General features: G+C 44.7%; 1 protein-coding gene across 5 annotated transcripts in view; it reads left to right on the forward strand.

Moving 5' to 3' along the window:
• Nucleotides 1-200: 200 nt before the first annotated feature.
• RANBP10 (RAN binding protein 10) overlaps nt 201-13266 on the forward strand; it is an 87476-nt gene continuing 74410 nt past the window's right edge. For 2 of the 5 annotated variants that reach the window (XR_012996316.1, XM_076349550.1), the window contains exons 1-2: nt 201-405; nt 1377-1488. Coding sequence is in view for 1 of the 5 variants with exons in the window: in XM_076349550.1 (XP_076205665.1) it covers nt 201-405; nt 1377-1488 (317 nt within the window). In the remaining 4 variants the exon portion in view is untranslated. Of the gene's footprint in view, nt 406-1010; nt 1049-1376; nt 1489-8632; nt 8653-13266 lie in introns of those variants that run through there. The other 3 variants (XM_076349555.1, XM_076349551.1, XM_076349552.1) reach the window with 3 other exon arrangements.

The following is a 13266-nucleotide window of genomic DNA, read 5'->3' on the forward strand; positions in this document are numbered from 1 at the left end:
GAGCGGAGGGGCGGGGCCTCGAGCGCGGGGCCCTTCGGGACCTGCGGTCCCAGCGAGCGCCAGGGGCGGGGGGGCGGGAGCGGCGCGGACTCCGCTTCCCGTCGGGCAGCGCGGCCCCATTGTGGCCACGCTCGCGCCCCATTGGCTGGCGGCCGGAGCCGGGCCTCGCTCCCCGCCCGGTGACACAAAGCGAATCCAAGATGGCGGATGCGGGCGCGGGGAGCCTGCACGGGGGGGACGCGGCGCTGCCGTGCCCGCCCGAGGAGCAGGAGCTGAGCCAGCGCCTCCGCCGCCTCTACCCCGCCGTCAACCAGGAGGAGACGCCGCTGCCGCGGTCCTGGAGCCCCAAGGACAAGTACAACTACATCGGCCTCTCGCAGGGCAACCTGCGCGTCCACTACAAAGGTGCCGGGCTGGGGCGGCGGCGCCGGGTTCGGCTTCGGCTTCGGCTTCGGCCTCGGCCTGGAGCGGGGCGGCCCCGACGCGGCCCTTGGCCCGGCCGCTCCGCGGGGCCAGCCGGGCGGCGGGCTGGGCCGGCAGCCCGGGCCTCCGCCGGGGCGGCCGTGGGTCTGGCAGCCCCGGGGGAAGGGGCGCCGCGGCCGGGGAGCAGCGCGGGAAGGGTGGGGGGGGGCGGCCGCCGCGCTCTGGCCGCGGGGCGGGTTGGGCGTCGTGGGTGCCGTGGCCGGGCTCCGGCCCGGCGCGGGGTTTTCCTGGGCTCGGGGAGCGGGGGCGGTCTGGAGCCGGGGGCGCTTCCCCGGCCGAGCGGGCTGCCTTATGTAAGGCTCTGCGGTGCCACTAGCCCGGGCCCCAGCGCGTCTGTGTAGCCACGTCGCCTGTTTACTCTGTCACCCTGCTTAAAACCCGGCCAAGGGGTGGGATGGCATCGACACGCTGCCTAACGGGGGCTTTGGCTCCTTGAGTTTACACAAAATAGATGCTCGCAGACTTCTAGGACTTGGGGAATCACAGCGATGTTTTTCTTGCTCGCTATTGGAGGCTGTTCTCCCTGCTCACCCGGCGGAGAACTGATCATTCCTTTTCCTGCCTGGTTAGTAAACACTGATGTCATTCCCCTCTTGTGTAATCATTTTTGTTTTCTGTTTGTGTACATTGGTCTTCAAATTATGTATCTGGGGAGGGGGAGTCTTTCTCAGTAGCTTCACAGTGAAAACAAAGGAAAAACTACAGTGCTCGTAGTGTAGGGATTGTTGATGGTGGCAGCGCGTGATTGTATATTCCAGTTCTCTGAAAAGCGTGCTTTAAATTGTTGGATATATGTAGAAACAGATCCCCGCTGTGTTCAGATAGCAGTGTTTTAGGACAAAATGTGGGAGAGTTCAGATCCCATCGGTACTGACATTTCTGTTCTTTCCTAGGTCACGGTAAAAATCACAAAGATGCTGCCTCGGTCAGGGCTACGCACCCTATACCCGCAGCCTGTGGCATTTATTACTTTGAAGTGAAGATCGTCAGTAAAGGTAGAGATGGGTAAGTGCCTTATTCCGGTTCAGTGGCTGGTGATGTGTATTTAGCAGTTCTGCTGTACGCTGACCTCCTTTCCGGAAGGGTTAGAGGTCCCATGGCTGCTGGGTGTAACAGGCAGGTACATCACGGGGAGGTTATATTCTCTTGGTTAATAGATGTAAATGTGGTGGAACGCACTGGAAGCAGAGGCACTTACACAGCTGCTTTCTGTGCTGTTTGATGTGGGCAGTTTTAAAAACTCAGGAAACTTTGGGTCTCCGGTGCAATTTAAATTAAAATACTTTTTCCTCTTGCTAGCTAGGTCTGGTCACTCAGACTTCTGGAATTATGATGCCTCAGAAGTGGAGTGAAATGGAAGGGAGGAACCTTGAACTTAATTTTGGACTGTTAGAGAGATGTTTGCATGGTGAAGAGTAGTCATAGCAGCACTTGAGCACTGGAAGGAGAACTTCTGAGACTGTTTTTTAGAAACCCCATATGCATGATCGAGGAAAAGATGTTCAAAGAGAGGGAAATGAGATGATTGTGAATATAAGCTGGAATCTGCAATACTTTGGTCATCTCTGGTCTAGGACCTGAACTTGGACTCAAGTCATTATCTCAGGATAGATTGCATCGCAGAGTATCATGACAGATAACAACTGTGGAAGCTTGGGAGACTGTGCTGGAACCAGAATGCTAAATATGAGAAGGTTTTTCCCAGCCAAATCATCTTTTTTGTGGTAACGTTTAATATTGTAGGCTGTTGTTGAGGCTGCGTTTGCCCTATCAGTCTATACTACTTTGAACAGTAGCAAGTGGAAGAACTGCAAAAGCAGCAAATCCTATCGGTAGCATTAGATGCAGCCATACTTTACTAGGCGGCACCTCAGTGAACTGAACTGGCAGCGGGTTTTGGATCTCATCCAGTCTTGCGGTCACTGTACTGGGCATTGTTCTGATCCAAAAGGTAACTGAACCAGGATGTTTGTGGAGTTCCTTTAAAGCCATATTCAGGATGCTGGGAAATGTGGGAAAGAAATAAAAGGGCATTTCTAACAAGGTCTGTGTTTCTACTGCCAGCGTAGATTTAACTTTTAATGATTATAAAGGTATCAGCCTGCTGTGTGTGTATGTGTTTGGCATGTTTCATTGCTAAAGGATGAATATCGCAGATACCTTCTCCTGCGCAGCTTTCCCTTCTGGATAGTTGAATCGAGTGTAATTAATTAATCCAGTCCTTCAAGAATAACATTTGAACTCTGGCCAGTTTAGGGGTCTTAGGGAAAGGCAGCAAGCATTCCTGCTAGAAACCAAATTAAAGTCATGGTTTCTTACTGTTGAAATTTTTTTGCTGTCATTGTTGAATTGAGAAGTGGCCTATTTGTAAAGGGACTTGTGAAGGATCTTGAGTTGTTCTGCATTTAGGCCTGTAATAATTACTAGGTTATCTGTGCAGAGGTGGATGCTGGGCCGAATGCTTTACAAATGCAGTGAAAAAACCATCTTTATTCTTTCAGTTCACTGACTTGGCGATTAACTGCTTGTCTGTTTTGAAACCCTGAACTTGATTAGTTTATGTAGCTGCTAAAATTAAAATGATTTACAGTGAACTTCAAGACAGTTTTCCAAAGAAATAACATTATGAAAGGTCACTGAACAGCACTTAATCTGTAGTGCATTCTAGATCAATCTTACAGAGAGGTAATGGAATTTGCTGCTTGTTTCCCAAGATCAGTTTTCTATATTAATAGTCCACTTCTGTTTTTACTGTATTCTGTAATTACAGTTACTTTCCAGGAACACTTTCAAAGGCACAGAACCGTGTGTATTAACGTTATAGCAATACGAACATGAGATGTTGATAGCTATGATCCAGAGTCAGTGCAGCGGAGAGCCTTTGAGAGCTTGTCTGATGTCTCAGCCATTCCTGTGCCTTGTTTTTCTATTGCTGGTAGAGAGCGCTCCGATTTTTATCTTGTATGCGGTGGTGCTGGGGATTTGTAACTGTGAATTTATACTGTAGCTGCTGCCTGTCTGTCATTTAAGAAGGCACTCTTGTGTGTCTCATCTTTAATAGTTTGAAGTCTGCCCATTGGAGGCTCAGTATGTTATAATAGTGAACTGCGGCAGAGATGGCTTTCTTAGGAAGCTCTCTGGAGTTTATTACACCGTGGTGGCTTCAGTTTAAAGGAATAAAAGTCCAGAAATCTAAAGAAAGGGATTGGAGGGAATGAAAGGAGGTTTTCCGCGGCGTAAGTGGTAAAGCATGTCCCCAGTAACTCCACTGGAAGCTCTTTAGCAAGGGGGGAAGAAGAGGAATCTTTCTGAGCTCATTTCCAGAATGGGTACGTCAGGTGTAAAGTCTCTGCTCTGTAGCTTGTTATTTTGTTTATGCTGTACGGAGTGGCGAGGTAAGGATCGCATGAAGCTATTCCCTGTGTCTCCAGCTTATTCCCTGTGTCTCTCTTGCTGGAGTTTGTGATAGCTTTTCACATCTAGGTTTAAAATGTGAGCGATCGGGTTTCAAAACAAGACTTACTCAAAAAATACTTTGGTGGAATGAATTTCAGGAAGTGTGCTTTGAGGAGTTCTGATTGATTTTCCCCCCCTCTCTCCCTCCCCCCCCGCAACTGCTCAAAGCTATCATCTTTCTGTGCTATTAAATTATTAGTCTAGCGTTCCACACTCTGGTTAGATGCTGACAGTTGCTAATAAACAACAGAAACTAAGGTTGCAGGTAAGCAGTGGGATAGAAGCTCCCAGTGGCTTTTACTGGAGATGTAAGAATCCTGAAGCTCACGTGATGACTTTTTGCAGCCTGACAAGAGATGTTGCCCGTAGATGACACGCTGTGATAAGAGGGGTCTTGAATTGGCACCAGGCAGTGCCAGTTCTGGATTGGTGGTGTCACCATGGTAGAGACAACTGAGCTATAGAGACAACTGAGGTATCGGTACCACCTTTTTAACTTCTCTGTTCTGTTACTTTCATGGGGCTAAGGTGATTTAAATCCAGTATGCTGTGGTTCTCTCCTTTGTTTCCTCCCACCGCATTGTATCGTAGCAGTAAAAACACACACCCTCACCTCCCCCTGTTTTTCAGGCAAGTACTCTGCTCAGTTTTGCAAACCCCAGTGCCAGCGCAAGGGAAGAGGGAGGGACTGCAGCAGCACAGGCACAAGTTGCTTTAGACTGCCACGGCACTGCACCCGTGGCAGAAAAGCTTCCTCTTTTGCATTGTCTTTCTTCCCCTGCCCTTTAATGCACCTGCTCCATAAAGGTGTTTATGTTAAAGAAACAAACGAAATGGTTTATGAAAACTCTCCCTTTACCATTGCTAGACTTTTCTGCCTCGGCATCGGTAAAATCTAGCTTAGTTTACTGGCGGATATTTCAAAGGAGGTACAGAATGCAAAAAGTCCGTTTGGTGCACTTAAACTTTTAAGATTTATCAGCTTTTCTTAGCTTTGGATCTTCCACTGCTCATGCACTGAGATATCACTGCAATCCTTTGAGTTAAAGAAAGATGATTGAGAATTACTTTTAGCTGAATGGTAGTCATTTCTTATCCTGGTGGTTTTAGTCTTTATTGATAAGAGGTCATGTTTATTTACTGTTTTGTTCTTTTTTCTTTTTCTTTTTTCCCCCCTGGGAGAGGGGAGGCTGCCAGGCTACCTTTGAAAAATTGTCTTGACGAGGAGGCTAGGTAACACATAACAAATCAGATCTGTCGGTAGATTGATCTGTTGTTTGTACTACTCTTTGTTTGGGGAGATGGTTCTTATCCTCAGAGAGTAGAGGAGGATTTAGTTTACAGTCTCTACTTCCAGCCCGGTTCTCGGCTCCTTGTCTGCGCTGAACATGCAGGGAGTGGTTCCACAACACTTCAAGATGATACAAGTCAAGCCTGTGGGATTCTGCCTTTGCCCTTCCATTTGCCGTATGTTTCTGTGCCTTTCCTCATGCTGACAACCTGCTACCCAGTCCTATGGTGAGCTGGTTCAAGGAGATAACTGGTTGAAAGCTGGCCACATCAAAATAATTATGATGATTTCATCTATTGACGTCACTGTCAGAAATTGCTGCTTTTTTTTTTTTTAATTGAGGACAATTTTTCAGGGTTTTGCTCCCTGACGTGGGTCGAAGGCGAGTCAATAAAGGGATAAGCTGAGCTGGGAGAGGGAAGGGTAGGATTGCAGCAACCCTCATTTAGTTCCATTCGAACTGTTGTTGAACAGTTTTGTCTTAAGACTTGCTGGGTGCTTAATTCCTGAGCCATTGTGCACGTGTCTCCTGAGTGTTGTCAGTCAGAACGAAAGGACAAGAGGCAATGGGTCACAAGTTGTGGCAAGGGAAATGCCAACTGGATGTAAGAAAGGATTTTCCTTGTGAAAATGATTAAGCACCAGAACAGGATGCCCGGAGAGGCTGTGCCATCTCCATCTTCAAATTTGCCTGGGCGAGGCCCCAGACTGCCCGATACAACTTTCAGAGTTACTTATTCTTTGGGCAGAAGGATGAAGAAGGGAGGTCCCGAGGTCCCAAGGTCCCTGCCAGTCCAAACCTCTCCATGGTTCTGTGGATGGCTTGCTTCCAGCATTCCTCAGATGAGCAGACTGGCAGAAATGTACGTGACTCTTATGTTCCTGAGCTGCCACAAATAACTCATGCTTTTATCACGGTGGTGTTTGTAATAGTTCAACCTTAGCTATATTTGAAGCACTGGACTCTTACCCTCTCTCTCAAATATGTGTTTCTGTTTGCTGTTGATTTGTCAGCACATCTCACAGCTTCTGTTTCCCCATTAAGATGATCTCTGCTTGGTAAACAGGAACAGTGTAAGACTCATCAGGGTAGGGCAGTCAACCCACAACTTAGTCTGTTGTGACTCAGGAGGACAATTCATCTTTGTTGTCCTCTTTGTGCTGGGGCAAGGTGAATTGTCTCATGGGTGGCAGTGCATGTTCCTGACCGCCATTTCAGTTTCTTGACCTGTTTTACCTCTCTCAGCCATGTGGTGGGTTGTAATGGAGTGTGGCTGGGGAGGACATCCTGGAGGCTGACCCTGATTGTGCATGGATTCCCGATTCTAGCAAAAGTCACCTGTCCTGCAGCCTCTTCTCCATTTCTGAGCTGCTCCTGGGAAAGACAGCCCAGCAGCCTGTGGATTGCCTTTGCAATGGCAGTTTGCTGTCGACAGCTGTCTTTTTCTGGTAATTGTTTGTTTTTGGATAGTGGCTTACTCACAGATACTTTGACATGCTGGCGTTCTGCAGCAAGTCTGACCTCTCTGGAGATGGCAGAGCCCGCTGCCTGTCCATGGTGGCTCTGAGTGTTCTGTGCAAACAGAGCAAGTGTGGTCTGTGGGCAGAGGAGGTGCCAAGTGGCACAGCCCTCTGTGCCAGGGGAGCCAGGCAGTTTCACGAGGACTTTGAGCTGTCTCAGGAAGGCTGCCGAAAAGCTAGACTGGCTCTTTCTTCTTGCCATGATTTTTTTTTTTTAAAACCCTTTCTTTTGTGCCAGCACTAGTAACTGTGTAATGAGCTGGATCACGTAAATGTCTTTTTGTTGGATCAGTCCTTGATACAGTGCTTTCTGTGCATGAAGTGGGGAAGAGGGGACCCAGAAGGGCAGAGGATGGAGGGTGGGAGAACATGGGCAACAGGGTGTGTTGCTATCCTTCTTCCAGCACTGGCTTGAACTGTTTCACAGTTGCTTTGAGATGTGCAGCCTGTTGTCCAGAGCTGTTGGTCAGCACTAGCTTAGGTTGCGGGGATTTTTCTGAGAGAGGGAGGAAAGAGTACTTTGTGGAGAGCGGCCGAAGAGCTAATCTAGCTTAGTCCATACCATAGTTTATTTAAAATCTTCCTTTAGCTTTCTTATACAAGGGCACCATATCCCAGACTTAAAAATAGCTTAGTTTCTCTCTGACTGAAAAAGGAAAATAAAGGTCAGATGTATTGGTGGTTTAGCAGTCTTTATGCTAGTAGCAAGTAATCTGCCCCTCTCTTCCTTGCTTACGTTTCTCCTTGCCAACTTTCCATTTCTCTTCAGCATGTAGTGAGTGTGATTGCTCTTAGAAAAACCTTTCACTCGTGTGCGCTAATGGTTTCCAGATGCTGATAGAAGGCCTGAAGCGCTCTGACGTCGGTGGCTTTAATGGCACGGTTGTCTTTGTGCATCCATTGGCTCGTTATACTGAGGACACCTTATAATTTCACATGTGTCTGGATGTGGCTGTAGGGAAGGCTAAGGAATATTCTGGGGCAACTGAGGATTTCTAGTATCTGCATGTGTTGTGTGATCCCTTATTTATATCTGATAAGCCTGTAAATAATTGATTTCCTCCCCCTTTTTATTTTTTTCCATTCTGGTTTCCAAGAATCCAAAACCAGCACAGAGAGGGGGTTGTTCTTCTGTTTGCAGGTATGTCTGCTTGCTTGAATTTATGCTGTTCCGCAGACATTCATTTCAACAAGCCGACACATAAATAAATCCCCCCAAGTAGATTCAGTAAACAGTTCTCACCTTGTTCCCATTTGTAAACAGTCTTGCCCAGGCAAGTCTTGCTTGCTCAGCTACTGACTGGCTGAGCTTTGGTGCTCTGAAGTGTAGAGACACTCTTATTTTCTGTGGAGGTTTCACATCAATTGATGACATCTCATGTGAGCTGGCTTTTTTTTTTTTTTTAGTCATTGTTCTGCTAAACTCTTGCAAAAGGGAGTAATATTGAGAGCAGCTTTTTCAATGTAAAGCAAGTTGTGAGATTGGAATACCTGAGTTGCAGTTGATAACTTTTTTTAATTGCTTTTTTTTTTTTTAATCAATGAAGTGGAAAGTGAAACTCGGTGCTTTATAGCAGTATCATGGGCCCATCCGTTGTAATGGTAGAATATCAATTTCTCATTAAAATAATTTGTGAAATTAGGAAACGAAATGGAGATAGTGATGGTGATGTGTGACTTTCACTTGTGATGTGTGCATTTAGGTATGTCTGAAGTCTGAGATCTCCTAGATTTCAGGCTCTGGTAACTTCTTTCTGTTAATTTTTCTTCTTTTTTTTTTTTTTTGTGTCCAGTTAGAGTTGAGATTTTGCCCAGTAAAGAAGAAAAATGTCAGGAAAAGGTTTTTTTTCCTTTCTCCTCATCCCTTCCCCTGCTATTTCTGAATATCTGTTATAGAAAAGGTAAGAATATGGTAAAAATAAACTCTAGCAAAATCAACTGAACATCTTTAGAATACGCGTAAAACATTATTATGCTTCAGCTCTTCAGAATATGTTTACAGTTAATAAATCATAGAATAGTGGGAACTAATTGTTCTAGACTTATACATCTAAGCAATTCTGTTTAATAATTAAATTGTACAAATTGCATAACGCTTATAGAGGGGAAACTTTTTTCCTTTGCTTATGAAGCTGGGATGATGAACTGCTAAAGAATTTATCATCTGCTGTGAAGGTTGACTCTTTTTCTTCAGCTCTGCCACTGGCCCTGTAAAGCTGAGTTGTGTTAACTGCATTATACTGACTGCACTGCCAGATTCGCTTTCTTAACTGCTTTTCTAGGAACGGGGTTTACATTGTGCCTGTGGTATAAGACTGGATCTCTGTTTCCACGCTCCAGTTTCAATCCTAGAGATACAATCTTCCTTCTTGTTTACAAGTTCTTTGTATTGATGCTCTCCACATCTAGCCTTTGTTCCTTGTTGTGGAGACCTCAGCATGTAAAGATCTGTGAATTCAGTGTGTGTTGCTTTCCCAGTGCTCTCCCTAACTCTCTGGCTATTTGTTACTGTTTTAAAGAGAAAGTCGTCTTATTTCATAAATACATCTGCCAAAACTTTGTGTGTTACTTTTTCTGTAATGTGTTTTCCACATTAAAAAAAATAATTCTTATGTAAATATTGCAGTTATATTTTTTTTTTTCTGTAATGTCATGAAAACTCGTGTTAGCAGGTAAATCTTCCTTGCATAAGAAAGGCTTTGATCAGGAAATCGATAGTAACCAAAACCAGAGCAAATTAACCTATAAGGATGGGAGAATACCTCTTCAGAGAACTACCTACCTGGCAGCAGAGTGTTTTCTTCTGATTTGGGTGTTGCGTTTACCTTGTTCCCCCTGTGTTTCAGTGGAGAAAACAGGAACTCGAGCTGCTGTTTGGAGCTGACTGTTACGATGGACTGAAATGCAAGATTAGTCTTCAGTGTGAAACTTGCAGTCTTTACATGACTTACCCTCTTTTGGATGCTTTTCTGTTAGATATTTGCGGTACCTCTAGTGTCTGTCTCTACTGCTTTCTAGGCTTTGTTCATGCCAGGAAAAATGGCCTGTTGCTTAAACTGGCAGTCAAACAGTCTTAAGTCCATTCAGTCGTGGAAACCTGTTTAACTTCTCTAATATACTGGATAAAAATTTTCAGCAACTCTGAACAGTGCATTTGGGAGTGAGGCTTGTTAATCAGCAGGACAAACCGAACAGAATTCCTATTTATTCAATTGGGTGTAACCAGAATAAATAATCAGAGAATTAATATCAGTAATGCTTTATGCTGTTGCCAGACTGAATGTGCCGCTCACCACTGACATGGTTTATGTGAACTTTGTTGAATACCAGCTGACTTATTCTCTAAGTCAGCTGTCAAGAGTGAAAAATCTAAAGTTGGAAAACGAAGTTGGTGGGACACCTTAGCTTCAGATACAGTTGGTTTCGACCACTGTATATTGCAGGATTTGGGGTCCTGCTGGATGTGATGGTGCTTGTGGTGGCAGGTGGAGAAGTTGGTTATTCTGGCTGGATCCTAGCAGTGATTTTATACTTGGTGAGGTTTGCATTATGCCTTTTCTCTCTTAAATGGTGCTCAAGTCAAGTCTTCATCTCTGATCTGTATTCTGTCTTTCAGTATTCCTACATACATTGCTAATATACATCATCAATCTTTCCCCTTCCTGAAGGTAGCACAGAAAAGGGACAGACTTGACCCTTCTTGTGGCTGTCAGATACCAGTTGAACGTGATTCTAAAACTGGGAGATGGGAAGCTGATGCCTTGGTCTAGTGAAAATAGTTTTTATTCTTCCTCTGTAGTTTTGTCAGTATTTACTCATAAACAGACTGAGATGATGTGTTACGTTACCAGGTTACTGCCTCTTAATTTTGTTCTGTTCACTCAGCTTCTCTTCCATGCTCTCTGGCTTTTAGAGCTTCTCTGCCTTTCTAAGGGCTGATGTGCAGTGGACTCCTCCATGCCTCAGGATACTTGTAGCTGTTTTTAATGAGCTCTTAAGAATTTTATTTTCTTGCCTTTATCTACTTCTTTTCAGCCTTGCATTTTTGGCTTTACTGACCTCTGCTTGGGGAATTGGGATTCTTTCTGGAGCCCATCAGTGCTATTTCTGAAGCACTGTTACAGAACAGTGCAATATCCACGAATAAAACCAGAACTACTTCCACTTTAGAGATTCATTATATTCCATTATGAAGTAGTTCCAAAATATTTATTGTTAGACTGAGGAGTCAGACAGTTGGAATCCAGTATTTTATGTACCATAGGTAATTTTTTTAAACAGAGGTAACTTGTTTTGTCACTGCCTTAAAATAACATACCCCTTCCCCCACCATAACTCTGACAATGTGGTTTCAGGTGGTAAATTGATATGGGTTATCATTTCTCGCCACTCTTTAAACCTGGCATGAAGTCAGGGCTCACCTCAGACAACAAGAATGATAGTTCTGAGCTTTGCACAAGAGACTGTGAAAGTCTCTGAAATGCCACCAGTGTGATGGGGTGTATTATTAATCTCTAACTTAGTAATTTAGCTTGATTATTTTAGACTTAACTGTGTGTGTTGAAAGAGTGGGGTGCATGATAGCTGGGAGGACAGGATTCCTACCAGATAGGTGTGGCTATTAGGAAAAAATTGCAGGATGCAGTAAGCCTTTGAATCACAAACTCGCCTCTGGAAGAGAGGAACGTCCCTCGTTTAACTCATGGCTAAGCTGGGTTGCTTGGTCTTGATTGAGCCACGTAACAAAATGCCAATCCCAGGAATTTCTGCCATGTGTTAGTGATATTGTTAGCTCACCAACTGAGCGGGGAACGACTGCTTTATTGGAAGTCATGGCCTACAAAACAAATTATTTAACATCTCTGTCTTTAACTCTTCTTAAGTTTGGGCCTCGGTGTATCTCGGTGTACACAGTAAAGCGTGCTCTAAGGAGAGACTGCTGTGTCAGGGTGTTACTGGCACAGTAAAGAAGAGTTCTAGGCTTGTGACCATTAGATAGCCAACCAATGCTAAACCCATGTATTTTTCCACCTTCGTTTCCCCAGCTTTCAGATGGGGTGAATTTTGTCTGCCTTCTAAGTAAACTTCACAGGCACTTGGAAGAGGAGCGGCGTGGATTGTTTCACCATCCTGACCTGGTAACTTTCAACGTGTTAAGAAATAAATAAAGGGGAACCATAATATCTTTCTTTTCATGGCAGAGCCTTAATAAATCTGCTCTGCTACTTGTCAGAACTAGTGTTTGAGGTGAGTACTCTTTTTAAGTTTCTTGGAGAAAGTCTTGTAGCTTTTTGGGTAAAGAAATACCTCCTCCTTTGTTTAAAGGATACTGCTCTGGTCCAGTTACAACCAGGGACTAATTGCGTTCTCCCTCCTTCTGCCCCACCTTTATTTTGCGTATAGCAGTGCCTCCCAAGTGCTGGGTGCTTTCCAGGCATTCAAAGGGAGATGTTCTTTGCTCCTGGGATCCTTAAAACTGAAGAATATAAAGTACAGGTATACGTGACTTCTGTTGCTGTGTTCTCTGTTCTACCCATTCCCGCACTTGAGAAGCCAAATAGATGCAAGTGCTGGAATTTCAGCATTAGCTACTTGCTGTCAAAGGGCAGGTCTGTTCTTAAGTTTTTCTGCTGGGTTCATGAGGATTTTTGTGGGTTGCTCGCACAACGTAGCTTGAGACTAGCCAAAAAACCTTTTCATACACTGACTGTTTGGCAGGCTCCCTGGGTATCATGTTTGTTCTGAAGAGACGTCTTTTGACTCGAAGAATTGCTTGTCACATGGATGGATTCCCCTTCTGGGGGCAAACGGAACGCAGCCATCAGTGTACTCCTCTACTTGTATGACTGTGTAACACTTAGAACAGCCTCTTTAAGAGATCCCTTTGTTTTGAATTTAGGTTAGTCAAATATTGTCACTCCTGTGAAATAACTTTTCTTGTAGCTTTTTGGATAATTTCTGCATATATAATGCTTCCTGGCTGAGTCAGTGCATCTGAGATCTTTTGTATCTTCTAAGAGTTAAATTTTAATTTAGAAGTACAGTCATCATTTTGGCTCTTTCCATCTCTTTTCCAGGGAGAGTCTCTTACTGGCAGAAGCAAAAAAAAAAAAAAAAAAAAAAAAAAAAATTAAATATACGAATTTAAATTGCAACATTGAAAATATCTGCACTGAACAATCCACCACACAAGTTCCCTTAGGAGCCAAAAGTGAATGCTGTCCTATTTTAAACATCACTGTGCTGGAGTAGCATACTTGCTGATGTTTACTGCTGAAGTACTTGGGAACTGGGGGAGGGAACCAAAAAGCTTTGTCTCTTTGAACTTAATCTTACCACGGTCACGGTGCTGTAAGATCTAGAGGGAAGAATATTGGCAATCCTGCTGGTCATGTGCTGTGCAGAGGTGTGTGCGGAGCCAGCATCTTTTGGCATGAGGGCTTGCTACCAAGGTCCTTCATTCATCTGCTGTGGCCAAGGAGAGCCAGTGCATGGACGAAAGAGGCAGAGCTGAT

Source organism: Aptenodytes patagonicus, chromosome 11, assembly GCF_965638725.1.
Source record: "Aptenodytes patagonicus chromosome 11, bAptPat1.pri.cur, whole genome shotgun sequence".
Classification (NCBI taxonomy): domain Eukaryota; kingdom Metazoa; phylum Chordata; class Aves; order Sphenisciformes; family Spheniscidae; genus Aptenodytes; species Aptenodytes patagonicus.